The 27,256-nt window shown below is 43.5% G+C and overlaps 1 protein-coding gene across 1 annotated transcript; it reads left to right on the top strand.

Annotated features, from left to right (window-relative positions):
* The first annotated feature begins 548 nt into the window (after positions 1-548).
* TROAP (trophinin associated protein) lies at positions 549-25,918 on the top strand. The gene is made up of 17 exons (XM_034412553.2): positions 549-784; positions 1,595-1,796; positions 3,192-3,354; positions 4,705-4,862; positions 8,468-8,549; positions 8,751-8,839; positions 12,273-12,388; positions 13,177-13,217; positions 15,010-15,167; positions 15,726-15,816; positions 15,916-16,040; positions 17,360-17,419; positions 18,242-18,316; positions 19,238-19,336; positions 20,064-20,382; positions 21,522-21,694; positions 25,656-25,918. The coding sequence occupies exons 2-17, from the start codon at positions 1,623-1,625 to the stop codon at positions 25,725-25,727; spliced, it is 1,995 nt and encodes a 664-aa protein (XP_034268444.2). The 5' UTR covers positions 549-784; positions 1,595-1,622; the 3' UTR covers positions 25,728-25,918.
* The last annotated feature ends 1,338 nt before the right edge of the window (positions 25,919-27,256 follow it).

Below are 27,256 nucleotides of genomic sequence, written 5' to 3'. Positions count from 1 at the left end.
AAATATGTTCTTGACAAAAATAAATAAATAAATGATGAGAGTCAGCCTGTTACAGCCATATGGCAGCCATGCCTCTTCTTCCTCTCCAGCGTGTAGCTGTCTCCAGTGGTGGGATTCAGCCAGTTCGCACCACTTCGGGAGAACCGGTTGTTAACTTTCTGAGCAGTTTGGCACACTGGTTGTTGGAAGAAATCATTAGGGAAGAGAACTGGTTGTTAAATTGCCTGAATCCCACCACTGGCTGTCCCATCCTATTGATCATGCACCCTCCCTCCGCCTCATGCCTGATGCATCTTAGAGCAGGGGGTCTCCAACCTTGGCAACTTTAAGCCTGGAGGACTTCAACTCCCAGAATTCCCCAGCAAAGCAAAGCTGGCTGGAGAATTCTGGGAGTTGAAGTCCTCTAGGCTTAAAGCGGCCAAGGTTGAAGATTCCTGTTTTAAGAGTGCATCCTCCTCCACACCCCTAGGCTCTCTGAGTTGCTTCTGGGTGGGGGGGGGGGAAGCAACTTTGGCCTCAACTCCAGTACTCGCCAGCATCGCCCCACCCCCTTTTCCCCGTGGCTTAATTCTACGCCATTCAACGCCTCCCTTTGTCCTCTTCCGGTCTTGGCCCGCTCCCCCCCTCCCCCCGCCACTAGAACTCCCCTCAGCATTCTAGCCTCGCCTCCTGGCAGACCACGTGATCTCCCAGAAAGACCAATCGGCGCCTTCTGCTTCTTTATGAACTGAGCCGGCGGCTGCGCCTCTCTCGCTTTGCTAGCAGAGGGGATGATTCGGAGCAGGTGAGAGCAACGGGAAAGAAGGGTGACACCCCCCACCACCACCACTCTGGCCGGGGTGATAGAGAAGCATAAGCAGAGTTTACTTGAGAAGCCCCCCCCTCCTCCTCCCCCACCCCCCCCTCTCTCTCTCGGGAAACAGGGTAGAGCAGACGGCGGGGCTGTAGCGAGACCGTTACGCCGTTGTCAGACTTTACGCTGACACCTTTCGCTGCAAACTTCGGTTCCCCCTCGTTGCTAGGGGGGAAATGGGGCGAGGAGGTGCATTTATTCGTCGGGGTAACTAGGATGATGACTTGTCATATATAAACGCCACAAGGCGGGTTTGGTGGGTTATTCCCACCAAGCATTAACTGAGTTAACCCAGTTCCTCCTTATTCTCGAAGTATCAGTTACTGTAACATGGAGCTCTAAGCCAGGGGTTTCCAACCGTGGCAACTTTTAAGCCTGGCGGACTTCAACTCCCAGAATTCCTCAGCCAGCTTTGCTGGCTGGGGAATTCTGGGAGTTGAAGTCCGCCAGGCTTAAAAGTCCACCAGGCTTAAAAGTTGCCAAGGTTGGAGACTCCTGCTCTAAGCAAATCAGGATCTTTTAGTATATTAGTCTGTTCTACGGACTTGGCGTAAAATTGCTGGGATTAGGGGAGGTGTACTTGACTGTCAAGTGCTAATGACAGTGGATGTAAACCAAAATGCACAGCGAATAAACGAGAAACTACGACGGGGCGGAGGGGGGGGAGGGGAGGCATATTGGACTACTCGCATTGTATTCCACCTTGGTAATTGCTGCAGTGCTTGCTTGCTTTTGACGTAGGTGCAAACCCAGGCAGACAGGATCCTAAATGGCTCCAGTAGGAAAGGAAAACCAACAAGTGTCGTTGCCCTTTCCGAAGACCCCTGACAAACCAAGTCGGAAGGAAAACACTTCGCTGGCTGCAGGCACTTTGAGCAGCAGCAAGATCCCGCTGCTTTCCAAAAGCAGACATCCTCCAGAGTGGAGACAATCCCAGCCACAGGTGTGAACGTGATGGACTCGCTTTTGACTTAGGCTTGTGTGGTTTTAAGTTTCTGCTTCTGTTTGTTTTGGTGCTTGGCTGTATGTTTCCTTATGAATCAATTCTACAAGGCTGCCCTGTTCAAAACAGTTCTGGGAAGTGTATGTACTATAAACTGGCCCGGTCCAAAAAACCCAAAAAGTGATAACCAAAAACTAATATACAATAAAGGAGAATATTTGTAACTCGGGGTTGAAATGAAGAATCCTTGGTGCTCGCTGAGCTTGAAAGTTTTCTTGTGGACATTTCATTACCCAAACCATTAGCTTCATATATGCTTCCCTTTGGGGAGCCACATTGAAAGCTCAGTTGAAGGCACCTCTTCATAGCTTCACATCAATTCTGACAGTCAGGGAGATAAAATGGTGGGAATCTGGGTCAGGCTATTCATAGGGAAGGTTGAGCCATTGTTTGAAACCAATCTTGTCTGGACCCAGAATTCAAATTGGTAGATAATGAAGGGATTGGATTGCTTCTATTTGACCTCTCATGGGACTCCCTGGACTTCTAAGAAGCTCCAGGGAATGAAATGGCAAGACACACCTAGAGAACCACTAAAGAAAGATGAAGTAAAAACATGAGTAAGAGCCCATATTAGGACTCCATACAAACTAATTAAGGCACCATTCTGTCCTGTTACCTGGGATGTTTCACCCAGAAATTAACAGGATTCTTAAGACTGTTAACTCATCTACCTGGCATTTAGGTCAATGCCTCTCCTGGTAGTTAAGGGGTCTGGAAGGTGGCTATCTGACCCAATGATGATAGACGTGTGTCCAAATCTGTTTCTAGAGAAGGCTGTTGGGAAGGCAGATTGCAATTTTCAGGTGCCATTTGAGGTCCTCCATGCAGAGTGCTTTTCTTTCAATGTCATGGTGCTGTTTCTGTCCAACATTTGGAGCGGGGTGATTGTATTAAATAAAAATGCCGTACATCTTTGTACATCTTTAGCCATTATTAATAACAGTGTTACTGTACATTGCTAATGGTTGTGGATATATGATTTTTTTCCAGATGAGAAAATTATACAAAATAATAATTTCATTTGTGTGTGTATAAATACATATAAATACACATTTGCTCTATAGTTATAGATGAATGAGAGTCTGCTGGGAATGGGGTGGACTATCAATGTAATTAAATAAATGGTGCTTGGGACACTCCTTTTGGGGTTCTGTTTCGGGCCTCGGTTGTTCACTGAAGAATACTGTGCTTGGAGTAAAAGGGCCACCTATATGGGAGTGGGGAACCTGGCTTCACACTGATTCTGCTCTTCTCTAACTAGGTTACCACTAGGGAATGTTTTTGTAGGAAGACAGTAGCAGCCTGAGTTTAATCCTCTTGTTTTCTCTGCAGCCATGTTCTTCCAAAGCGAGGACTTGCGAATTGGCTCATTCCAATCCAGTCCTGGAATTGGCAGCTGGGTTACCCCCCAAGACCCCAACAAGAGAACCCTTATCAGACATGCAGTTAACCACCTCTGGTTGTAGGAATAAAGGTGATGTGTCTCATGGCAAAGGTATAAAGATTATTGTTCTGCACTCATCCTCCTGACCTTCCGTAAGGGGTTAAAGGCCTGTGTCTGCCAGTTGGCCTGAGCCCCAATGGGAGCGCATCACACTGGAGGTGGCTAATGGATTAAGACAAGATTCCGCCTCACTCTCGTGTGCATCCTGCTCCCTTCCTCCACATCTTTTAATTGTAAATTATCACTGTACTATTTATTGCTGCAATGTTTTATTGGCTTTTAATGTTTGTAAACCACGCAGAGTTGGCTGTAGATAAGATGGGTGGCAAGCAAGTCTATTTATTTATTGGGATGGATCAGTTTTTGTATATCATTTTTAACTTGATTGAATGAGCCATCACTTGATAGAATTTGGCTCTCTGCTTAGGCATTGCAGGCAGTTAACTTTGGTTATGATGGACTACTAACTTTAAGTTAGGGAATGGTATTGTTAAATTTCAACTCTCACTGACACAGGCAATGTTGCTAATAGCTGGGAATTATGGAAGTTATATCCTCAGCAAAGTTTTGTGAGTTACAGACGTCCTCATGCAGTGCCAAACCATACCTGCATATTTCAAGAAGAGCCTGGCCTCAGGATCTTTGTTCCTGTACTCGATCATGGCTTGTTGGGCTGTGTGAATTGTGGTTAATCATAACAATAATTGGTGGTAGTAGTTTGAATCAACAGCATATAATGCAGTACTAGGATATTTTTTTAAAAATGAGGACTGGTTTGTAACAAACACTAAGTGATAATGGTAGCTTCACATATGGCTTGGTGTTATGGATGAATCCATAGGTGGGATTCAATTTTTTTTACTACCAGTTCTGTGGGTGTGTGGCTTGGTGGGCGTGGCAGGGGAAGGATACTGCAAAATCCCCATTTCCTCCTGATCAGCTGGGACTCAGGAGGCAGAGAATAGATGGGGGCGGGGCCAGTCAGAGGTGGTATTTACCTGTTCTCCGAACTACTCAAAATTTCCGCTACCGGTTCTCCAGAACTGGTCAGAACCTGCTAAATACCACCTCCGAATCCACTGCTGCTGTGTGTCAACTGCTTTAAATTATCCAGATCAGTCTTGAAATTAGATTTTTTGCATGGATAAATTATCTCACTTTAACCATGCTCTTTAACCATAATAGATTTGATTTGATCCCCTTCTGTTTTCAATTGGAGATGACAGATTTTTAAAAAACCTAGTTCTAACTCTGTGTTTGAGTCCAGCTTGGGAAAAAAGGTGCAGATTTTAGGGACTCTTTTCTTGGTATTTGGTATAATTAATTGCTTGAGGCCTTTTCCTCCCGAAAACACAATTATTTAACTGTGTGGCAAATGCAAATCCCCATTTTTTTTTGCAGAAGTGAACTCAGACGAGTTTGTGTCTGACCCAGAAGCTCTTGCCAGCATACTATCTAACACGGGGCTGACTCACCAGATGGTGAGTGTAGCTCACAAGCCCAGCCTAGCCCAGCGAGTTCCTCTGAAAGGGAAGAGAGCATGCTTAACCAGCGTTGGGGTAAGTCTCCATCATGGGCAAGAATTCCGCTGGGCTCACTTGTTTTGTGTGTTCTGGTTTATTGAGTTAAAATGGGGCAGTGCAGATATCCAGTCAGGCACTTCTTATTTCTTTATGCAGTAGTTCAAAACTAATGATGGCCCTTAATTGCTATTATGGTTCAACAGAGAAAATATGATAATCATCATCTGGAGATGTCTATGGAGATTCTCAGTCATCAAGGTCATGGTTGTTCCAAAGGTGCTTTTTCAAAAGGCAACTGAACTTTATTTTTCAATGAAGACATTTCACTTCACATTCAAGAAGCTTCTTCAGTTCTGACTTCAGAAGACTTCAGAACTGAAGAAGCTTCTTGGATGAGAAGCAAAACGTCTTCAAGGAAAAACAAAAGTTCAGTTGCCTTTTGAAAAAGCACCTTTGGGATGATCATCTGGTGATATATTACCTTAACCTTACCCCTTTTCTCCCCTTTGGGTGTGGGATGTTTGTAAAAGTTCTAGTTCCAGCACAATATCATTTGGGAATGATGTACAAATGCAATAATTCCTAATTTGGTTCATACATTGTCATGATTATTGATTAACCATCAGCTTGGTTTTCATAACATATAATGCTAAAATTTTTCTTTTAATATAGCATGATGTGTGAACCCAGTTATAGTGTGCATGCATAATTCTAGAATTAACACACACACACACACACACACACACACGCACACTTATATTTTTCCACCCTGGATTGCACAAGTGAAGCTGTTGATGTTCTGCCTGGAGGTTGTTTGGCTCTGGATGGAGAATTGACTTTAGCTCAATTCTGAAAAAGATGGAATGGCTGTGACTCATACCTAACACTCTTTCCTCATCCTATTTTCCCCACAATAACCCTGTGAGGCAGGGTGGATAAAAATCAATGTTTTTTTAAAAAAAATAAAAAAAATCTGATTTTTTTGATTTAAATTGGATTTTTTTGATTTTTATCGAATTTATTTTAATAAAAAACTTTTGGGGTAAAAATCTATCGTAAGATAGTTTTCTATTTAAGATACATAAATAATTTAGTTTATTCAGCATGAAATGGAGCTTAGTTATGTAGCATGAGGCTGTATATTCTGCAACACTGGGACTATCGGTGAGTCAACAGTGGTTCAGAGGAGTAGCAGAGATGACAGTTGCTCTTTCAAAATTGTGATTTAAATCGAGTTGATTTAAATCAAGCCTTTTTAGTAGTGATTTAAATCATGATTTAAATCGTGATTTAAATCAACTCGATTTAAATCAAATCCACCCTGCTGTGAGGTGGGTTCTGGTCACCCAGCAGGCTTTGCTTGCTTAATGCGGGACTAGAATTCATTGTCTCCTGGTTTCTAGCTCAGTACATTTACCAATACAGTAGCTTTGCTCGTTTTAGGATTGAACTATTCCAGTGAATTCTACTCAGGGCTATCCTTCAAGACCATCTTTGCTGGTTCAAATGCAACGATATGAGCAGTAACAGTCTTTTCACTATGCTTGGTAATTGACTTTTAGGAGCCATTCAAGGCATTGTTTATTACCTATAAAGCCCTTCATGGCATCAGGCCTGGCTATCTGAAGGACTGCCTATCTCCAATTGTCTGTCTGGTATTTTGCCTGCCTAGTATTTTTCACACAGAGTGGGTACACTTCAACTCCCCTTTATTAAACATTGTCTCTCTATGGGACCAAAGAAATATGCCTTCTCTGCCGCAGCCCCTGCCCTCTGGAACAACATCCCACAGTGATGTGAATGGAGCCACTCTACCAGGCTTCCGGATGGCCTTTAAAACCTGGCTTTGTTCCCAGGCTGGTTTTATTTTCATTTTATTTATTAAATTGATTTATGTAGCTGCCCATCTCACAAAATGCTATTATGTTTGTGGGGGCCTTGTCAGGTTTCTATTGTATTGCTTTTAGTCTGGGCTGTCTTGTTTTATGTTTTTGATGCTTTTAAATATTTCAGCTGTGTAATTGGATTTAGTAAGCCTCCCAGAGTCTACTGGAGTGAGTGGACATAACAAATGAAATTAATAGATAAGTATTCTGTTTACTGGGAAAGGATTCAGCCCATCCAAACTGCATGCATGTTTTGTTTTCTTTGTGGATTCTGCTTGCCGTTTTCATAAACCTAGAAAAAAAATATCTTTGTGGCTGGAACAGGGGAAAAGGTAGGCTTAGCTACATAAAGAAAGTCCTCAGTCCTCAGAACCATGGCCTTTTCAGAGGTGGCTCCCTTCCTGTGAAATATTCCCTGGAGATAAATTTGGCCCCCTCCTTTTATTTTTCCAGAAGAGCCTGAACACGAGATTCTTCAGGACCCCATGTTGACATGGAGCCAATCAAGTGGCTGATTTGATTGTGTTTGTTGCCACTGTGAGGGAGTGTGTTAATGGGTTTCTGTACTGTGGACTTTTAATTTTGTAAGCTTTTCAGAGTCACCTTGTTTATAAAGGCAATCTTTTCTTATGATCACAGTTGAGACCAGGGTTAAGCAAGCAAGGTGGTTAAGTGAGTCACATCCAATTTTGCTATCTTCTTTTTCCCAGGGTTGTTAAATGAGCCATGGCAGCTGTTAAGTGAATCACGCAGTTGTTAAGTGAGTCTGGCTTTCCCCATTGACTTTGCTTGTCAAAAGCCAGCTGGGAAAGTTGCAAATGGCAATCACATGATCCCGGGATGCCGCATCTGTCCTAAACACATGCTGATTGCCAAATGCCCAAATTTTGATCATATTATTATTATTATTATTATTTATTTAATTTGTATACCGCCCTTCTCCCAGAAGGGACTCAGGGCGGTGAACAGCCAAAATTAAAAAACATACAATTCAAAAGTTAAGATAATTAAAAAAATTAAATCCCTGGCTACCCAATTTAAAACCCCAAATCCATAAAATTATTTTAAAATCCCAATTAAAACCATTTAGGCTAGGCCGGCTTGATGAAATAAAAACGTCTTCAGGGCTTTACGGAAGGTCCGGAGGTCCGGGATCAATCGTATTCCAGGAGGCAGCTCATTCCACAGGGCGGGTGCCCCCACAGAGAAGGCTCGCCCCCTGGGGGCCGCCAGCCGACATTGCCTGACCGACGGCACCCCGAGGAGGCCCTCTCTGTGAGAGCGTATTGGCCGGTGGGAGGCTATCGGTAGCAGCAGGCGGTCTCGCAAATACCCTGGCCCTAAGCCATGGAGCGCTTTAAAGATGAGAACCAACACCTTAAAGCGCACCCGGAAGACCACCGGGAGCCAATGCAGCTCGCGCAGGAGAGGTGTTACGTGGGGGCGCCACGTCGCTCCCATAATCACCCGCGCGGCTGCATTCTGCACCAGCTGGAGCCTCCGGGTGCTCCTCAGGGGGAGCCCCATGTAGAGAGCGTTACAGTAGTCCAGGCGTGACCTGGCAATGATTGTAAGTGTGAGGACTGGTTGCAAGTCAATGTTTTCAGTGTTGTAACTTTGAACGGTCACTAAATGAATAATTGTACATTGAGAACTATCTGTATAAATTTGTTTAATAAATAAATACTAGAAGCACCCAGCATCCAAGCATTGTATTTTAAAAATTGAATGTGGATATGTGTTCTCTCTCTGTAGAATGCCTATAGCTCCCTGGGTACAGAGACTCCTACGATGAACCCTTTTCGCACGTCCCATATCTCTACGTCTGCTTCAACAGGTATGACTTAATCTGGATTTCCCTTTTTGGGAAAACAGGCTTCAGTCACTGTCTTAAGATTTATTCACAACGTTCTCATGATACAATTAACTGGGGTTTTGAAATATTTGAAGACCATGCTTTACGGGTGTTGGAAAATTGTTCTGAAACCACTGGTGCTGTATCATCCATTTGATTCTTTTTTTTCTTGTCCCTTCCCAGATATGGATCGCCCACAGTCTTTGAGCCTTGGCTTAAATACTCAACAACTTAAAACGCTGTCAACCACACTCAAGAATTGGAAGCCCGGGGTAGGTAGTTGATTTTCTTTTGCATGTGGAAACACCAGCAAAAAAACACCAAAAAACCACCACCCTTTAAAGTAAGGATGTTGAATGGTCAGCATCAGGCTCTGTAGTACAACTAACAGAGCTTTCATTTAGTAAGAGTAAACGAAAATCCCAGTCAGTGTTGGGACACAGTATTATAAAGTTCTTTACTTTCTCTGCACCTGTAAATCTCTGGCCCTTAATATCAGAAATGGGTCAGTTCTGGCAGTTTTCAAAAACAGTATTACTATAATTTAGTTGCAAACTCTGGAGAAACCGAGGTATAATCAGAGGTAAGCCTTTCCATTAAGAAGAATGAAAAATGGTGCATAGGTAGTCCTTGACTTATTATCACAACTGAGCTCAGAACTTTGGTTGTAAGGCATTGTGACCAGACTTGTGACTGGGTGACGGATTTCTATTTCATGACTGCTTTTATGAGGGTCATTAAGCAAGTTGCTATAGTTGTTACGTGACTAATTTGGTTGTTAAGCAAATCAAGTAATTCTGAATCCAGCTTAGGCATTTTTTTTTTTTTTTTGAAAAACAAAAAAATTCACAAAACTTGAACACATGATTGTGGGTTGTTGCAAAGGATCGTAAATGCAAGCCGGTTACCAAGTGCCCAAAATACAATCACATGACTGCGGAGGTGGTATCGCTTCTCATAATTTCAAGGATGGGCCGTAAGTAACTTTTTTTGAGGTCTGTTGTAACTTTGAAGAGTCATTAACTGACTGGTCATAAGTCAAGGACTATCTGTAGAAGCCTTAATTTGGTTTTAAAGTGTTGCTTACAATTTTGATTTGTTTTCTGTATTTTTATTTTTATTTATTTATTTTTTATTTTATTATTTAATTTAATTTAATTTTATTATTTTAGGTTGCCCACTCCTTCTCAGCAACTCTGGCCAGCTTACAAACTAAAACCTTTCTATATAACTTCCTCCCAGCTCTTCAAACTTCAGTGATGCCATAGTGTCCCTCTATAGGGAATGCTTGGGAACTATGTATGTGTATATATATCTGTCCATCTATACGTATACATGTACACACATAACCTATATATACAGTATATGTTAAGGATATTCTTGGCTCGTAACTGATGTTATTGAGCAGAGTACCCCTTGAGTATGCACATGAAAGCGGCTGAGAGTGAATAACCACAGTTAATATACTGACACACTGAGTTGTGGTAGTCTTTTACTTTTAGAAAAAAGTAAAGCAAAGTCCAATAACAATCCAAGTCATACATAGATAAGGCGATAGTTAAAATACCAATTCAGGGATATTCCAAGTACAAAGTCTTCTTACCAGTTGTCATTACACAATAAAACAGTTCTTGAGTTTCAAACAGGAACAAGTTCAGTATTAAAACATTCAATAAATAGTAGAAAGCAACAAGTAGCAATGATCAAACAGTGATCATGCAGAGAGAACAGGTAGAGAGTAACAGCAAATAAGCAGATAAAATGGTGTAGTGTTCACAAGCCATGATTCAGGCTTCCCCTTAAGTACATTGGCTACAGAGCTTAGCCAATCAGGATACAGGATGATGCAATACAGTCTTAAATCAATATAATACCTTTTGACAAACATGTATTGATAGTTTATATATTGCCTGACCAACTAGTTAGACAATAGTATTTCCTAACAGTATATATACCCTATATACCCACTGTCCTTTAGGTTTCAGCCTTGGGCTGAAATGACCAGTTTTGTTTTCAGGCAACAGAGTTAGCAATGTAGCCAGGAATGTCAAAAGAGGCAAAGCCTTGCCTTGCAAAGCGTGTTTTCAAAGAGGAATATACAGAAGAGCTGCCCAAAGTTGGTCCAAGGTTGAAGAGCTGGCTGAAGGTTGTCAGCCAGCCCAGGAGTCTATAAAGTTCAAGCATTAAATTCATACACAAGGGACCACACACCAGCCAGACACTGTTTCCAGCAAAGAGAACATAGGCGACCGAGTCTCTGCAGCCAACTATTACTAATCAGAATGTTTACCCTGTTGCCTGGCAAGTAACCTCACAGATTTCCTCTGCTGTGATCTCCTTTCTGCTCACCTGGTGCACTTATGGCATCCTCTGGTAAAGCCAGCTGTTCAGAAGGTATTTCTGGTTGAGCTGCCTCTGATGATACTTGGCTTTGTTAAGGGAGGCATCACATGACTGCACCCAGTTTTACGACCTTTTTCTGCCACAGTTAAGCAGGCCACCCACAGTTGCTAAGCCAGACATCATGTGACTGAATTGCAACCTCTTACCGGCTTCCCCAGTGGCTTTGCTACCCGAACCGGCTGGAAGATCGCAAATAGGGATAACATGACTGGCAAGCCAACTACCAAATGCCCAGATCGCAATCACATAATGGTGGGGAAGCTGCATTGGCCATAAATGTGAGGACTACTTATAAGTCACTTTTTTCGCAGAGCTGTCGTGACTTCAAAAGTTCACTAAACAAATAGTCCTTAAGCAAGGACTACCTGTATGTATGCACCATCACATGCACATATTCCTATTCATACTTTGTATGTGTTTGTGTCAACCCTGTGTTGCCACACACAAATATGCTACCTGTTTGTTCTGGACATTATTATGGGGACTGCCATGTTTATATCTAGGTTTCTTTTTCCTTAGTCCTGTCTGTCTGCCATGTGTGGTCTTGATCTACTTGTCCCAAAAGTGCTTTTTTTCCCAAGAAGCAGCTGGACTTTCTGGTTTTTCTTTGAAGACGTTTCGTTTCTCATCCAAGAAGCTTCTAGAAGCGAAACGTCTTCAAAGAAAAATTAGAAAGTCCAGTTGCTTCTTGGGAAAAAAAGCACCTTTGGGATAACCATGACCATGACTGAGAATGTTCATAAACATCACGATCTACTTTTTGTTTGTTTGTTTGTTTGTTTGTTTGTTTATTTATTTATTTATTGGATTTATATGCTGCCCTTTCTCCACAAGGACTCAGGGCGGCTCACAGCAATAAGCAACAAGTCCAAATTAAAATTCAAACAATAAAAGAATCTAAAATTCCCATTAAAAACCCCTTCAGTCCAGGCCAGCCTGGCGAAACAACCATGTTTTAAGGTCATGGCGGAAAGAGCGAAGGTCGGGGGCCACCCGGGGCTCCAAGGGGAGCTGATTCCAGAGGGTAGGTGCGCCTACAGAGAAGGCTCGCTCTCTAGGGGCCGTCAGCTGACATTGCTTGGCTGACGGAACCCCGAGTAGGCCCTCTCTGTGTGAGTGCACCGGGCGATGGGGAGCTGTTGCTGGCTGCAGGTGATCCGCCAGATACCCCGGGCCTAAGCCATGTAGGGCTTTATAGGTAATCATCTTCATTTTCTTCCCTGCCTTGGGTTTCCTGCTGCCTAATGGAGTTGCGCTGAGGAGTTGCTGCCCTGTGGCTCTAGCATTTGTCATTTGTGTCAGGTGGAGATGGCAAAGGCCAACCAGCCCACAGGGACTGTGGAAGGGGACAGTTCAGCGTCCAGTCTGGAAGCAAAACAGCCGAGCAACATTGCTGGGGACAAGCTGTCAACACAAAGGTGAGAAAAGGGCCAAATTTTCCCTTGTGATTTGTTGGGGTTTGGGTTGGTGGGTTATGATTTGTAGTAAATAAAAGCCTTGGTGGCTCCGCTTGCTACAGGTAGTCCTCAACTTATGACCGTTCGCTTAATAACCATTTGCAGTTACTGCGGCCTCAGCCATTGTACTTTACAGCTTGCAAAACACTTCTGGCCATCCTAAAATGACACACTGCGTAACCCTCCCACAGTCACATGACCCTATTATGAGTACTTGGCAACTGGCTTACATTTTGGAGTGGTTGTAATGTCCGGTGGTCATGTGATCACAATTTGTGGTATTTTTTGCCAGTTTCCAGCAAAAAAAAATAATACCCATTTTGGAGAATGGATTCAAACTTACTGTGTGATCCGTTTAACAGTTGCTATAAAAATGGTTGTAAAATCAGGTCTGGTCATGTGCGTGCCTTGACTTATGACTGTCTAGTCCCAATTGTGATCGCAAATCGAGGACTTCCTGTATGGTTTTTTGGTGACCGAGTTACCACACTGGGCTCAACGTGGCTTAATCTAATTATGAATGTTGAGTAATTTATTCTGAATTACATAGTTTTTCATTGCAGGTTTTTAAATGAGTGCTTTTTGCACCTTAGAGAGGAGGAAGATATTTTTACCTTTTCAGTAATAAGGAAAAGAGAGTTTTTAAACTCCCATCTTTGCCCTCCCTTTCCTCACATTAGGAATTGCCACATAAATCCACACTAGTTCTGATGATTGTTAACTTTCTGTTGCTTTTTGCTCCTGAACAGCTCAGTTGGCAGGAAGGAAATCACAGGAACCTCTGGGAAAGGTGAGCGACTGCTTTCTTCTCTATGATTGAGTCTAGATCAGGCTTGTCAAACTGGCGGCCCACGGGCTGGATACGGCCTGCACAGGCCACGCCCATCCCAGCTCCTCAAAGGCAAAAAACATTGCGATGTGTCACGATATGGCCCACAATGCAAGCATGGTAGACACAGTGATGAAATCCCGCCCCCCTGGTTCTATCCAGTTCGCTGAACTGGTAGCACTGGTGGCGGGAGGCTCAGCCCACCCGCCGGAACGTCACTACATCCCTTTTTTTATCATCTGCGCATGCGCAGAAGAGGCATGCGCACACATAGCACACACACATTCCTGCACGCTCCTGTTCCCGAACTGGTAGCGAAGGTAAGTGGATTTCATCGCTGGTTTGACACCCCTGATTTAGAGCCATGGGGAAGATTCTGTTCTCTTTTTTTATTTTTTAGTATAGCTAAACTTGCCCTCCCTATATCTATCAATATTGGTGAGAGAGAGCAAATCAGTCAGATAGTGTAGATCAGGGGTGTCAAACTTGATTTCATTGAGGGCCGCATCCGGATTGTATTTGATCTAAAGGGGGCATGGGGAGGGGGCATGGGCAGCTTGACGTCACTCATATTGGTGATGGCCCAAGTGCTCTTCCAGAAAAAATGGGCTCCCAAACTCCGTTTTCAGCTGTGATGGCCCCCTGCAACCCTCTGCCAGCAAAAACAGAGTGGCCCTCCTGAGCTCCATTTTTGGTGGCAGAGGCACTGCGGGCTGGTCCTTTGCTGTTTCCAGGGCGGCCCCGCGGGCCAGATCTAAGCACCCTGCAGGCCGGAAGTGGCCCACAGCCCTTGAGTTTGACATCCGTGGTGTAGGTCAAACAGTATAGTTTGTTTATCTTTCAGTAACATTTCAATCCAGTTCTTGCCTTCATCTGACAATTTATTTATTTTTTTAATTTGATTTATATGCCTCCCTCCTCCGGAGACTCAGGGCAGCTTACAGTGCGTTAAGCAATAGCCTTCATACTTTTGTATATTTTTATACAAAGTCAGCTTATTGCCCCCACAAACTGGGTCCTTAATTTACCTACCTTAGAAAGGATGGAAGGCTGAGTCAACTTTGAGCCTGGCGAGATTCGAACTTACTTTAATTGCAGACAGCTGGGGTTAAATTACAGTGCTTTTGTCTGCAGAGCTATCCAGGCACTTGTTTTGTAGCCCATTTTGTCACCATATAAAAAAACCTGACCTGCTCAGCACCTAGAGCATTCATATGGAATAACATTCCTCAAAATTATCTCAAGATGGTATAGCATAGTTCATTTAGTGACCATTCAAAGTTACAATGGCACTGAGAAAAGTAACGTATGACGGTTTTTCACACTTACGACCTTGCAGCGTCCCATGGTCATGTGATCAAAATTCAGACACCTGGCAACGGACTCATATTTATGACGGTTGCAGTGTCCCAGGGTCATGTGATCACCTTTTGCGACCTTCTGACAAGCAAAGTCAATGAGGAAGTCAGATTCAGTTAACTCCTGGGGGAAGGATATTGCAAAACCTCCATTCCCACCCCACTCTGGGGTCAGCCAGAGGTGGCATTTGCCGGTTCTCCGAACTACTCAAAATTTCCACTACCGGTTCTCCAGAATCTGTCAGAACCTGCTGAATGGCACTCCTGAGCCACATGCTGTTTTACTTAATGGCCACTTTGCTTAGCAAGTGGTACAAATTAGATCATAACCCAAGGATTATCTGCAGTTCAGTTCAAGCTGATTTGGTGGCACTCCTTATCTTTTATCCTTACAGAGGAAGAGTTCACGCCAGACCCAGCAGCAAAAGCAAGCATCCTTTTGAACATAGGCTTGAGCCACTCCGACTTTGGAGCCACAGGCAAAGTGAGCCTGGCCCAGCGGGTACCGCTGAAAGATGCTCGGAAACAGTCAGTAAAGTGCGACCATATGCAGGTGAGCAACATCAGATCTCTTGGTTTCCCTCGGTAATCCTAGATGCAGGAGGACACCTGTCTTGCATATGCACACCTTGTGCCTTCTCCTAACCCTGCTGTCTACAGGTAAGTCCTCGACTTACAACAGTTCGTTTGGTGACCGTTCAAAAGTTACAATGGCACTGGAGAAAAGTGACTAATGAGCATTTTTTTGCACTTATGACCATTGCAGCATCCCCAAGGGTCATGTGATCAAAATCCAGAAGCCTGGCAACTGACTTATATTTATGACGGCTGCCGTGTCCCGGGGTCACGCGATTCCCTTCTGACAAGCAAAGTCAATGGGGGAAGCTAGGTTCGCTTAACAACTGTAACAGCTGTGGCAAGAAAGATTGTAAAATGAGACAAAACCCACTTAACAAATGTCTCGCTTAACAATGGAAATTTGGGACTTGATTGCGGTCATAAGTCGAGGACTACTGCAGTTGTCGATGGGTTGCTAAGTAGGTTCCAACCTATGAGGAGGAGCTTTCGCCTGCGGTGGCTGTTGGGCACTGACTTTGTTTCCTGTCCGTAGGGAGAAGGTCCCTCTCTGTCCCAGCCCCGCATGACTATGTCAGCAGGGAAGTATGGTCGTGTGCCCTGCCGTACCACTCCAGGCCCTAAAGGTACTATTTACAGAGCAGTTGGAATTTCATTTCAATTTTGGAGCTTCTTCATGACTGCATCTCTCTGATTTTTTAACTTCTGCCTTGCCTGTTTTGCAGGTCTAGAGAAGTTGGAAGCTTCTGGAGTCCAGCGAACAAATACCCCATTTGGAAGGTGTTCCAATGCTGAGAGCTCACCTTATGGACTAGCCAGAAGAGTTCCTATTACTAACTCTCAATCCTTGGTTCGTACTTGAGGCAATGTACTTGAGAATGTCTGAACTGTATCCCTAACATATAGCTAGTTCTTGATAATAACTTAATGGTTGATAAACCTGGATAAGTTTAGCACTGCTGGGTTCTTGGAGACAAAAATATCTTTTAGTACTTTGGCCCATATGTAAGATGTGCATGTCCACTCCTGGCTCATATTAATAATGTTTGCTAGTTTCTGGTTTGTTCAGGCATAATTCAACATATTGATGGCTTTTAATCCATAAAGCCTTCTTTCTCTTGAAACCAAACGTGTCTCCTTGCTTCTCTATTGTGGGCGGGAACTTGTGGCCCATCGGAGCTTCCTGAACTGTAAGTCTCACCATCCCTCACCGCTTATTACACTGAGTGAGACTGCTGGGATTTGTAATTCACAATGTGTATGCATTGCCCCTAGAATGCATATAGACGTATCTGTTGAATGATTATCTTTACGTTCTCCTTTATTTACACTCACCTTTAAAAGGTTTGTAGGTATCAGCAGGTGGAAAATGGTGACATTTTAGTGATGTCACTTGCTCAGTGATACCAGATTAGCCTTGCTGCTTTTAGTGACAGGCCCAAATATTTTAGTTTCTTCATGGGAAAAGTCTTATTATATTTTCAGTTAGTTGTGTACAGTTAATCCTGATTTATGACCATCCAATTAACTATGGTTCAAAGTTTCAACGGAAAAAGTGGCTTACAACCTTTACTCACACCATTCCCATGATCATGTGATCCCACAGGCTCGCATTTACGACTGGTTGCAGTGTCCTGTGGTCCTTAGACCATGATTTGTAACATTTTAATTTTTTTTGCCAATTTTTGGCAAAAAAAAAAAAAAAGCCCTTTGGAGAAGCTGGGTTTGCTTAATGATTGCTGGATTTGGTTCACAACCACACGATTAGCTTCCACAGCGGTCATGAAAATTTCATAAAATTAGGCCTGACTCGACTTGCAACAGAAATTCCTGTGGTTGTAAGTCAAGGATTACCTGTATATCAAATGGAAAGTGATATGCCTCATCTTTTACTGTTGAAGCTATCATCTCTAAAGGGGAAGGCAAAAGACAGTAAAAGATTTTAAGCTGTCCTAAAATGGTCGCTCTTACTCAGAACTGTTTCCTCTGACTAGCAGCATTTCTGTAGTGCCATAATTGGATGCATGCTAAATGTGCCGTTATCATTGAATAATGACACCCCCACCCCCCCACCCCCGGTTAGATCTGCCCCTTTTGAAGTATCGTCTTGCAATTCTCTGTGATTCCATTCAATCATTCTCTGAATACTTTTCTCTTATATTGGATCAGCGTCGCGCGACCTGGACACGTCACCGTATACCTCGTTCTGCCTGTACCACAGACAAAAGGGTAGGTACCCATCACTTTAAAAAGGCATAGCAGCGGAAAACTAGGCAACTGTCTAATTCTGCTTCTCATAGCCAGGGAGAGTCTGGCTCACAAGCTGGTCCAGCTTCCTCTATTCCACATGTTAGAGAGGAGGCAAACCTAGATTAATCTTGATGTCACAAGAACGCAATTTAGCATTTTTTCTAAACTTGGGTGTCCATTACAAGCCACAGTATCAAAATGGAGATGCATCATGACATCATCTTACGGATTTTGCCATTACCAACTGGCATCATAATATTTGATGCAAGTATATAAGCCACATCACTTTTCTGATGGGTGTCAGATGCATGTTCATTTGGACCCTGGCAGATACCCATGGATGGATGCTCAGGTATTGGTATGTATGATCTTGTGGCAGTGTACATATCAGCTGGTACATGTTTCTGTAAGAAGAATTAGTTTTCTTTGGGGAAGTAGTATTTTTTATTACTTTATTTATAATTAAATTTGTATGCCACCCTATTTCCCATGACTCTGGTTGTTTCACAAGTTAAAAAAACATTTATCAAATAATAATTATCTGCCTATATATCTTCCACATCAAATAATTGATTCCCATAATTTGATTCTTATTATGGTTGCTTGGGTTCAGAGTTAGAAAGTAGATGCAGAGTGATTTTATCATTTGGACGCTTCACCTTTTGGCAAATGGAAGCATTCTGGCTGTGGATGTATTCTCAAAATTTTGGTTTTAAAGAAATTTAAGTAAGTTGCCATGTCTTACTAAGAACTGGTAGATAAAGAGCCATTCATTTCTGTCCTGTAATTTGTTCTTCTCAGGTCAAACTGTTAAACAGAGTCACTGGACAGATGGGAGCTATTGACTCCAAGGAGGAAGACGCACCTGTGCCCTGGGTAAGTGTTCCTATGGCAAACAATGGTATTGCACAGGTAAGACAATATGTCTATAATGAGGACTTGTGTCCCTCAGGTCACAGGGCATTCAGTCCTTCTAATGCATGGCCCGAAGTTCCTTGAACAGTTCAGCAATTTTTCTTATTTGTATCTGCCACAAGTACAGGTAGTCCTCGACTTACAACAGTTTGTTTAGTGACCGTTCAAAGTTACAACGGCATTGAAATTGTGACCATTTTTCACAGTTGCGACCTTTGCAGCATCCCTATGATTGTAAGTTGAGGACTATCTCTAAAGCTTTATTATTATAAAATATGTCACAGATACCAGATACATAGATGTTCCTTTAAGTTTTTCTGGAAGCCGGACCAGATAATTCTTGGTTAGAATTAGTTAGTTCATTTTACTTAGAGATAATCATGTTACTGTATACTGTATTAGTGTATGTATAGGAGGCTGATACAGCATAGCTTGCATTTTAGGGTGTATCATTTCTTGTTTACTCTTTTAACTTTGTTGTTGCAAATTATGAAATCCTTCGTAAACATCATTTCTGATTGAAACTAACCTTGTTAAATATAGAATTTTAATCTCAGTGTGTACATTTTTATAAGCTAAATGTGGTCTACAATAATTTATTCTGAAGGCCTTTCTGGCTTAAAAAAAAAAGGATTGTTCCTAAAAACTGCATTTTGTAAAACCAGAAATAATATAAATGGAACCAAGTTCATTTGGCAGGCCTGATGAAAATACAGCAGCCATGCTAGGATGCTTGCTGGGGCCAGGAAATCATTGCCCAGCCAAAAATGGACCAGGGAGAAAATCTTCCTCATGTTTCGTCTGCCTGTTCTTGTCAGACTTTTGGTAGGATGTGTTTCAGAGGAAGTGATATGTGACTTTTCCCTATCCACACACACACAGGGGAAAATAGCTGTGCGTCTTTTTGATGAGGAAATGGCAGCATCGGTGAAGAAAGTGCCAGCCGCTCCTGCGATTAGCAAAGAAATGGGAAAGCTTCAGGTAGGCAAGGGAGTCTTGGGAGTGGGAGTCAAATTGTGGTGGGTTTGTTTGTTTGTTTGACTTTTTGCAGAAATGAGTCTTAAATGGGGAACGTGCCATGTGGTGATTGCAAGTCTGAGATTACAGAAGTGGGGTTTATTGGGGGGAGGCTGTAAACCTGTGGTCTTTCCCCCACAGGCTTGGCCCAGGCCTCCAGAATGGCTCCCCAAAGTGATGCGTGGTGGTTATGTTAAACTTGTAGAAGAGGGTGGTTATGAAAGAGACAAGAAACAAGCAATGGCCGCCTCAGCTGATGGTAGAAATCTTGACACAGGGATGGACCTTGTCAGGAGCTGCCTAATATCTACAGGGCTCCAAGGGCTGCAGATTGCAAATGTGGAAGTTGAGCAAATTTCCCAGGAGAAGGCGAAAACAAACACTTCTGTTTGGTTTCCACAAAGACTCCATGGGTTCACACCTGCTGAGTCACCAGTAGTTGGCTCCCTGAAAGCAATAGGCAGTGCGGTGGCAGGGATAGTACAGGGTGGTTGGGGCTGCTATATTGTATAGTAGCAAGCTCCGTAGGTCCTCTGTGGGGAACAGCAGCTCGTCTGCCTCTGATACAGAGAAACAAGTCAAGTGCAGATGAGGTGGAGCCATGTCACTTGCTAGATGAACTATGTTTCCTGTGGATTCTGGCTTGGGACACCTTTTTTCCTCACAGTTCTTTGCATTCTTCTCCCTCCAGCGTATTGAGTTCCTCGCCAAGCTCTTGCAGGAGGAGATGGACGGTGACATTGATTATGAGGAGGCCCCCTCACTAAAGAAATTGCACAAGCGCTTGACGGTTCACAGTTTACCAACTCCGGAGGCTTCTGAGCCTGAACTATCTTCTACACCACCCCAGGATCCTAAGCCAAGCTTGTGTGAACAGGCTACAGACTTGAATAATGTGGCTGTTACCCCTGCACCTTGCACCACCCGCACCACTTCCAGCCAGCTGCATGTCTGCCCCAGACCCTCCCCGCAAGAAGTCATCTGCCCTTCATCCAGTGCGACGAGTACAGGTGAGGCAGGAAAGACAGCTTGAAGAAAAGATCTCTAGTAGTGGTGGGTAGGCATTTTTAAGGAAGTGAGATATTTTGGTGGCTCCGGACTTCCATCTGCAACAACAAGAAGCTCTAGAGCGTGGGATTCCAAAATGGCTGTCTGAGGAATTCTGGGAGTTGAAGTCCACAAGTCTTAACGTTGTCAAATTTGGAGGCTCCTGCTCTAGAGCTTCTTGTTGAAATTCAGCTCATAGCACTTTTCAGTATCTGAGACTTGCTATTTAAGAAGTGTCCTGACTTGATCATAGTCCATGGACAGCAAAACCTCTGCAGATAGGTCATAGGTCTTCAGTTTATATCTTAAGGTCTACTTTTAGAACAACTGGAGTTGGCCAGAGATTGTTAGAGCTAGTTCCATAGGATAAAAACAAAGTTTTAACTAAAGATTAAAGATTGCCAACCAAACACCCCCTTTCCATGGATGACTGGAGAAACCCGCCGAGAATACTGAAGCAGTACCGGCTGGACAATCTGTCAAGAGCAGACTGTCTTCTGAGGCATACATTGGCAGTGTGACAGAAGGACTCCCTATAGCCTTTAAGTCTACTGACAGGTATCCTTTCTCCACTGTTTCCTGTGAGAACAAATCATAAGGCCAGAAGGATCCTTGAAAGCACCGCAAGGGACTCTGAAGCGTTGTGAAGGAATTGAGGGCACAAAAGGTATTTTCTCAAAAGACCTGGCCCAGGAAAATGGGAGAAAATTCTGGAAGCGAACAACTAGTTATGCATGCAGTGACAACAGGAATGCTTGAAAATGGGATGCTAAATAAGCAAAATCATTACAATTCAACATAAAACTCAATAAAAAAAAAGAAAGAAAGAAAATGGGATGCTTTTCTGAAATGAGGGATTCCTGGCAAGATATATTTTGTTCCTTATGAGAACGAAGAAGAATGCATTGGGAAAGTGTCTTACAAATCTAATATGGGGGCTTTAAATGGATCCCCATGAGAGAGAGATGACAGACCAGAAAGTAGCCAGAAGAACAGTAACCCAGGAACCTGCAATTCACCAGGAGTGTAGCAGAGTCAGGAAGTACCAAAAAACTGTCTATAATCAGCCTGTGTCCATGCCTTCTTCTGTTTGCCCCCGTAGGTCTCGCAAAACAACGGTTGGATCATCTTCGCACTGCCCCCCTTCGTTTCCACGAAGCCTGCCTAAATGATGAATGTGCCTTCTACACTTCTCGCCTTGCCTCCCTGGCTCAGCCCTCAGCACATCGGTGCCAAGAGCCGGTAGCAAAAATGCTGAACACTCACGATACCATGGTAAGATGGACTTAGCTTGCCGATGTGCTGGGTGAGCAGCAAGTCAAGGTTACATAAGCCAAAAGCAACTCCTGATGTTTACAGAAAATATTTAGTTGAAAGAATGATCCATGTTGTTCTTTGAAAGTATGCTGTAGCTCAAGGGATGCCAATCGTTTCCCCTCGTGCATTTGTGTATGATGGGCTATGCTGCCATTTTCCCACATGAAAAAAAAATGCTCTACTCCAATTTAATTTAATTTAATTTAATTTAATTTAATTTAATTTAATTTAATTTAATTTAATTATTTAATTTAATTTAATTTAATTTAATTTAATTTAATTTAATTTATATGCCGCCCCTCTCTGAAGACTCAGGGCATATGGTTTGCAAAGGGTGAATCTATTTGCTTGTTTGCCCAAATTCAGTGGCCAAATTCAGAGGATCTGCAGTGGGATGCATATATAAAGCGGGCTGAACTTTTTATGCATGTTCCCACAATTTTGAATTGAATGTGCTGCCTAACATGAGGTATTTTACACATGAGATGCAATTCTCTCCCCCCCCTCCCGTTTCTTGGCCTACTGTGAGAGGTCAAAACCTGGCTCTGCCTGATGGGAATATTCCATGTTGGAGGTGATCATTAGGTTAGGACAGGGGGTCGGCAACCTTAAACACTCAGAGAGCCATTTGGACCCATTTCCCATAGAAAAGAAAACACCGGGAGCCACAAAACTCTTCCCATGCCTGAATATTTTCTGAGCGGCCACAAAACTAGCATATATAGTTTTTATTTTTATTTTTTAATTTTAAATTCATATACCGCCGTTCTCCCTGAGGACTCAGGGCGGTGTACAGCCAGAATTAAAAAACATAAAATACAAATATTAAAAACAATTAAAATATATATAAATTTGGCCCAAAATTAAAAATACAAACCAATTAAAACATTTAAAATTTCTTCTTAAGCCAGCCCGGCTTGCTGGAAAAAGTGGGTTTTAAGGGCACGGCGGAAGGCGCTAAGGTCTTGGATTCTCCTTATCTCTGGGGGCAACTGATTCCAGAGGGTAGATGCCCCCACAGAGAAGGCCCTCCCCCTGGGGGTCACCAGCCTGCATTGATTGGCTGATGGCACCCTGAGGAGGCCCTCTCTGTGGGAGCGCACGGGACGATGGGAGGTCATTGGTAGCAGCAGGCGGTCTCGAAGATAGCTAGGCCCGATGCCATGGAGCGCTTTAAAGGTGGTAACCAGCACCTTGAAGCGCACCCGGAAGACCACTGGGAGCCAGTGCAGCTCGCGCAGGAGCGGTGTTACATGGGAGCGCCATGCTGCTCTGCTTACATGCCGCGCTGCTGCATTCTGGACCAGTTGGAGCCTCCGGGTGCTCTTCAAGGGGAGCCCCATGTAGAGAGCGTTGCAGTAGTCAAGGCGAGAGGTGACGAGGGCATGAGTGACTGTGCACAGGGAATCCCGATGAAGAAAGGGCCGCAACTGGCGAATCAGGCGAACCTGACAAAAGGTCCCCCTGGTTACAGCTGTCAGATGTTCCTCCAAGGACAGCTGCCTATCCAGGAGGACTCCCAGATTGTGAGCCCCTTCTGTGGGGGCCAAAGACTCTCCCCCAATAGTCAGTGATGGAGTCAACTGACTATATCGGGATGCCGGGAGCCACAGCCACTCAGTCTTGGAAGGGTTGAGCTTGAGCCTGTTCCTCCCCATCCAGATCCGCACAGCCTCCAGGCACTGGGACATCACTTCAAGGGCATCATTGGGGTGGCCAGGGATGGAGATGTACAGCTGGGTGTCATCAGCGTACTGGTGGTATCTCACCCCAAAGCCACGGATGATCTCGCCCAGCGGCTTTACATAAATGTTGAACAGAAGGGGCGAGAGGACCGATCCCTGCGGCACTCCACAGATAAGAGGCCTCGAGGTCGACCTCTGTCCCCCTGCCAACACAAACTGTGACCGGTCGGAGAGAAAGGAGGAGAACCACCGCAACACGGTGCCTCCCACCCCCAACTCTTCCAGCCGGTGCAGCATGATACCATGGTCGATGGTATCAAAAGCCGCTGAGAGATCTAACAGGACCAGAACAGAGGAGCAACCCCTGTCCCGAGCCCTCCAGAGATCATCAACCAACGCGACCAATGCCGTTTCCGTGCTGTGCCCAGACCTGAAATCCGACTGGAACGGATCTAGATAAGATGTTTCCTCCAGGAATTGTGGGAACTGTCGCGCGACCACACTCTCAACAACCTTCGCCATAAAGCAAAGGTTGGAGACAGGACGATAGTTGGCCAATATTGCCGGATCCAGGGACGGCTTCTTGAGGAGAGGCCTCGCCACCGCCTCTTTCAAGGCAGCGGGAAAGTGGCCCTCACTCAGCGAAGCGTTGATAACACCCTGGAGCCAGCCTCGTGTAACCTCCCAGGAAGCCAGTACCAACCAGGAGGGACACGGGTCCAGTAAACATGTGGCCGCACTAAGTCTCCCCAAAATCCTGTCCACATCATCGGGAGTCACAGCATCAAACTCCTCCCAGATAACATTCTCAAGACTATTCCTCGTCACTAGTTGAATTAAAGATTCTGTTTTCTTTTGAAACTTTTCTTTTCTTGGATTTATCCATGGTTGGCCTTCAGTGGGTCGAAAAGCTTAATAAATTGTGCATCGCTGGGTGTCGCACATTGGCAGTTGTGTCGCATATTTTGAACGAGAGGGAACCGCAGCAGACAGATGAAAGAGCCGCATGCGGCTCCAGAGCCACGGGTTGCTGACCCCTGGGTTAGGAAGAAGATCCCTGCTGCACCCTGTAGCATTTTGTTTTTTAAAAAAATATTTAATCTCTATGGATTTAAAATTTGTTTTATTGTTTTGTATCTTTGTTTTTTATGAGGATTGTAAACCGTCCAGAGTCGCTTGACAGTGTCATATAAATTTAATAAAATAAAATAAAATAATTTTTAGGTTTAAAAGGATCTATTTCTGAGAAAAAGTGAGATGCCAGAAGTGTCTGTCTGGTAGAATTAGGGGCTCCAAAATGTGCAGGTCTGCTGAGGGCAGAACAGGGGCATAACAGAACATTCTTATCATAGGGAAGGCATGTTCTAAGCTGCTTTCTGTGGCAACCAATAGCTTTATATTAACCTTTATTTCAAGACAGGCTCATTCTTCAAACAAAAGGGTATATGCTTGCACTTTTCTACTTAGACCGGATTGCCATTAAACTGCTGACATTTTAATTGCTGTGTTTGCCTGGACTGAAATGGTGGCCACTGGCATTGTAGTTCAGCTTGTTGTTGGTCAAGATTGTTCATCTTTTTCTTGTCTGTATTCCCTTTACTTGAAGCTTATCAAGGCATTCATGTAGTTTGTGTGTAAGTTACTAAAATCTGTAGCTGATTTGGTGCCGTGTCTTATTTATCCAGAATTAGTCTTTTTTTTTGGACAGCGGGGCAAGCAAGAGAACCAGTTTGGGCACCAGGTACCAGGCAAGAAAGCAAGGGACCATGAATTCAAATCCTGCTTTAGACATAAAAGCTGGCTGGGGGACCTTGAGCCAGTCACTCTTTCTCAGGCCAATTAAGTTCACAAGGTTGTTGTTGTGGGGAAAATATAAGAAGGAGCTATGTTGGATATGTTCGCCGCTTTGAGTAATAATAATAAAAGGTTGAATTTTCTAACAGTTTTTTTTCTTCATGAGACACATTTGTGGGTTTTTCCTTTAATAATTTTTAGAAATACTTTTCTATCCCATAGTAATTACCACTTTGGTAATGTAGCACTTTCAAAAAGTTATCTGGAACTGCTTTTCTTCTGCGGCTAAGGAATAAGCTTAGTCCTTAGAGATGTAGCAGTTGTCATCCCACTTCAGGAGACGTTCTTGATCAGATATTGTTAGAAGCTTGATAATGGCCAATGAATATATATCTTTGCTAAAACATTTGCTCTCTCTCTCTCTCTCTCTCTCTAATCAGCACTTTACACCCATCTTGGCATCTGCACCTCTTTCCCCACCTTCAGAGGAAGAAAGGACCCCACTTTCCTGAAAAAAGGAGCCGTGCCTCTGTTTTGGGGTTAGCCAATGGGAGACAGAAGTGTTTGGCAATAGTTGAAAGGGAAGGAGAAAAAGCTGCAAAAGCCATTGTGACAAGGAACTACAAGACGGTGCTGCATTTTCCAGGATACATTAACATTAATTGTAAACAGTTTTTTTTAAAAAAATAAAGTAACTGTAAAAGAGTTGCTCTGGTTTTTTTTTTTCTTTCTAAAAAAATGATATGAATTTAGAAGATATTTTAATAAAGTCATCCTGTGAAATAGCCTTGCCTTGACAGATTTTGTTACTTTCTACGCATTTCACTGTGTTTGTTAGGGGAGGTGGGGGTCTGATCATAGGTAACTACTGAATGAAAGGAATAAAACTTTGGTTTACACATTTTGTGGGCTAATAACAGTACCTGTACTGAAATAGAAAAATAAAGACCAATAGCCAATCTTTTCTACCTCCTTTTCTTCTTCTACATTGGTTGTAAAGTTATTTTTTTCAGCACTGTCATACCGTTGAACGCCACTGGATGAAACGATAAGTGAGGACTACCTGAAGTCAAATTACATAGTGACAAAGCACAATGTTGTTGTTACAAAATCCTTCTTAGGTTGCTGTCATCCAACAGCCAAAGCTGGGGAATGGTTTCCACTTGCCCATCCAGCCCTGGCTGTAAATGCATGAGGAGATCCTCAAGTCATGGACCTGGTCCCTCATGGGAGCCAAATCAAGAAACCACATTCGACAAATGGCAACTTCATCATTCATCAGTTTGTCCCATTCAAGCTCCAAGTGCTCAACAAGATGATGGCATTTTATGTGGCTAGGATAGTGATGTACGGTTGCGTATCATCAACATATTGATGATATCATAGTCTGACATGGTAGATGACTTCTCCCAGCAGTTTTGAGGTAAATATTAAGTACAAATGGTACATAACAGCTCTGAAAAGAAAAGATCCATAGGGAGGGAGGTCTTGTGCTGACATCAATGCTTCCTCCCACCAATTGGAACCATCCACTAAAGGAGGTATGGAAGCACTGTCTCTCCAATTCCCAATTCCTACAAATGTCCAGGAAGATAATGTGATGATATAAAAGACTGCTGGGAAATCTAACTTGAGTAGGTGTGACCTATGTTTGAAAATAATCCAGATGAACCTTTCTTCTAGGGTGCACCTAGCGATGTCAGCTCTAAAGTAGACCAGGTGTGATGACCTGGGGCGTGGCACAGAGGCAACAGTCAGTTGACAGTTCAAACCACCCTTTTATTGCTCAAAATGTTCCCCAAACGCTCCCATGTTTCTGGCAAGTTCCAGAGCAAAGTGATGACACACACACACAGAGACACCTTGCAGCCGCCTCTGGCTGCAAGTAGTCCAGCACAACACTGTGAGCACAACAGCTGTAAACAAGAAATCCAGCAGGGCAAGGGAATAAATCAATCCAGGAAGCAAAGGAACAAAGCAAGAAGTCCAGGAAATGTCCAACGTCGGCAAAGGCACACAAGACTCCATGAATTCCCGACAA

This window comes from Pantherophis guttatus, chromosome 2 (assembly GCF_059756535.1).
Source record: "Pantherophis guttatus breed Tessera chromosome 2, ASM5975653v1, whole genome shotgun sequence".
Lineage (NCBI taxonomy): Eukaryota > Metazoa > Chordata > Lepidosauria > Squamata > Colubridae > Pantherophis > Pantherophis guttatus.
The sequence above is the reverse complement of the archived record's forward strand: the minus strand, read 5'-3'. Positions and strand labels throughout refer to the sequence as shown.

Excerpts from the sequence above, each read along its gene's own strand:
- TROAP (XM_034412553.2), top strand. The coding sequence starts at position 1,623 with ATGGCTCCAGTAGGAAAGGAAAACCAACAAGTGTCGTTGCCCTTTCCG. Across the intron at positions 13,218-15,009 it reads CACAGGAACCTCTGGGAAAG|AGGAAGAGTTCACGCCAGAC; the intron begins GTGAGCGACTGC and ends TTATCCTTACAG. Across the intron at positions 15,817-15,915 it reads TACCACTCCAGGCCCTAAAG|GTCTAGAGAAGTTGGAAGCT; the intron begins GTACTATTTACA and ends CCTGTTTTGCAG.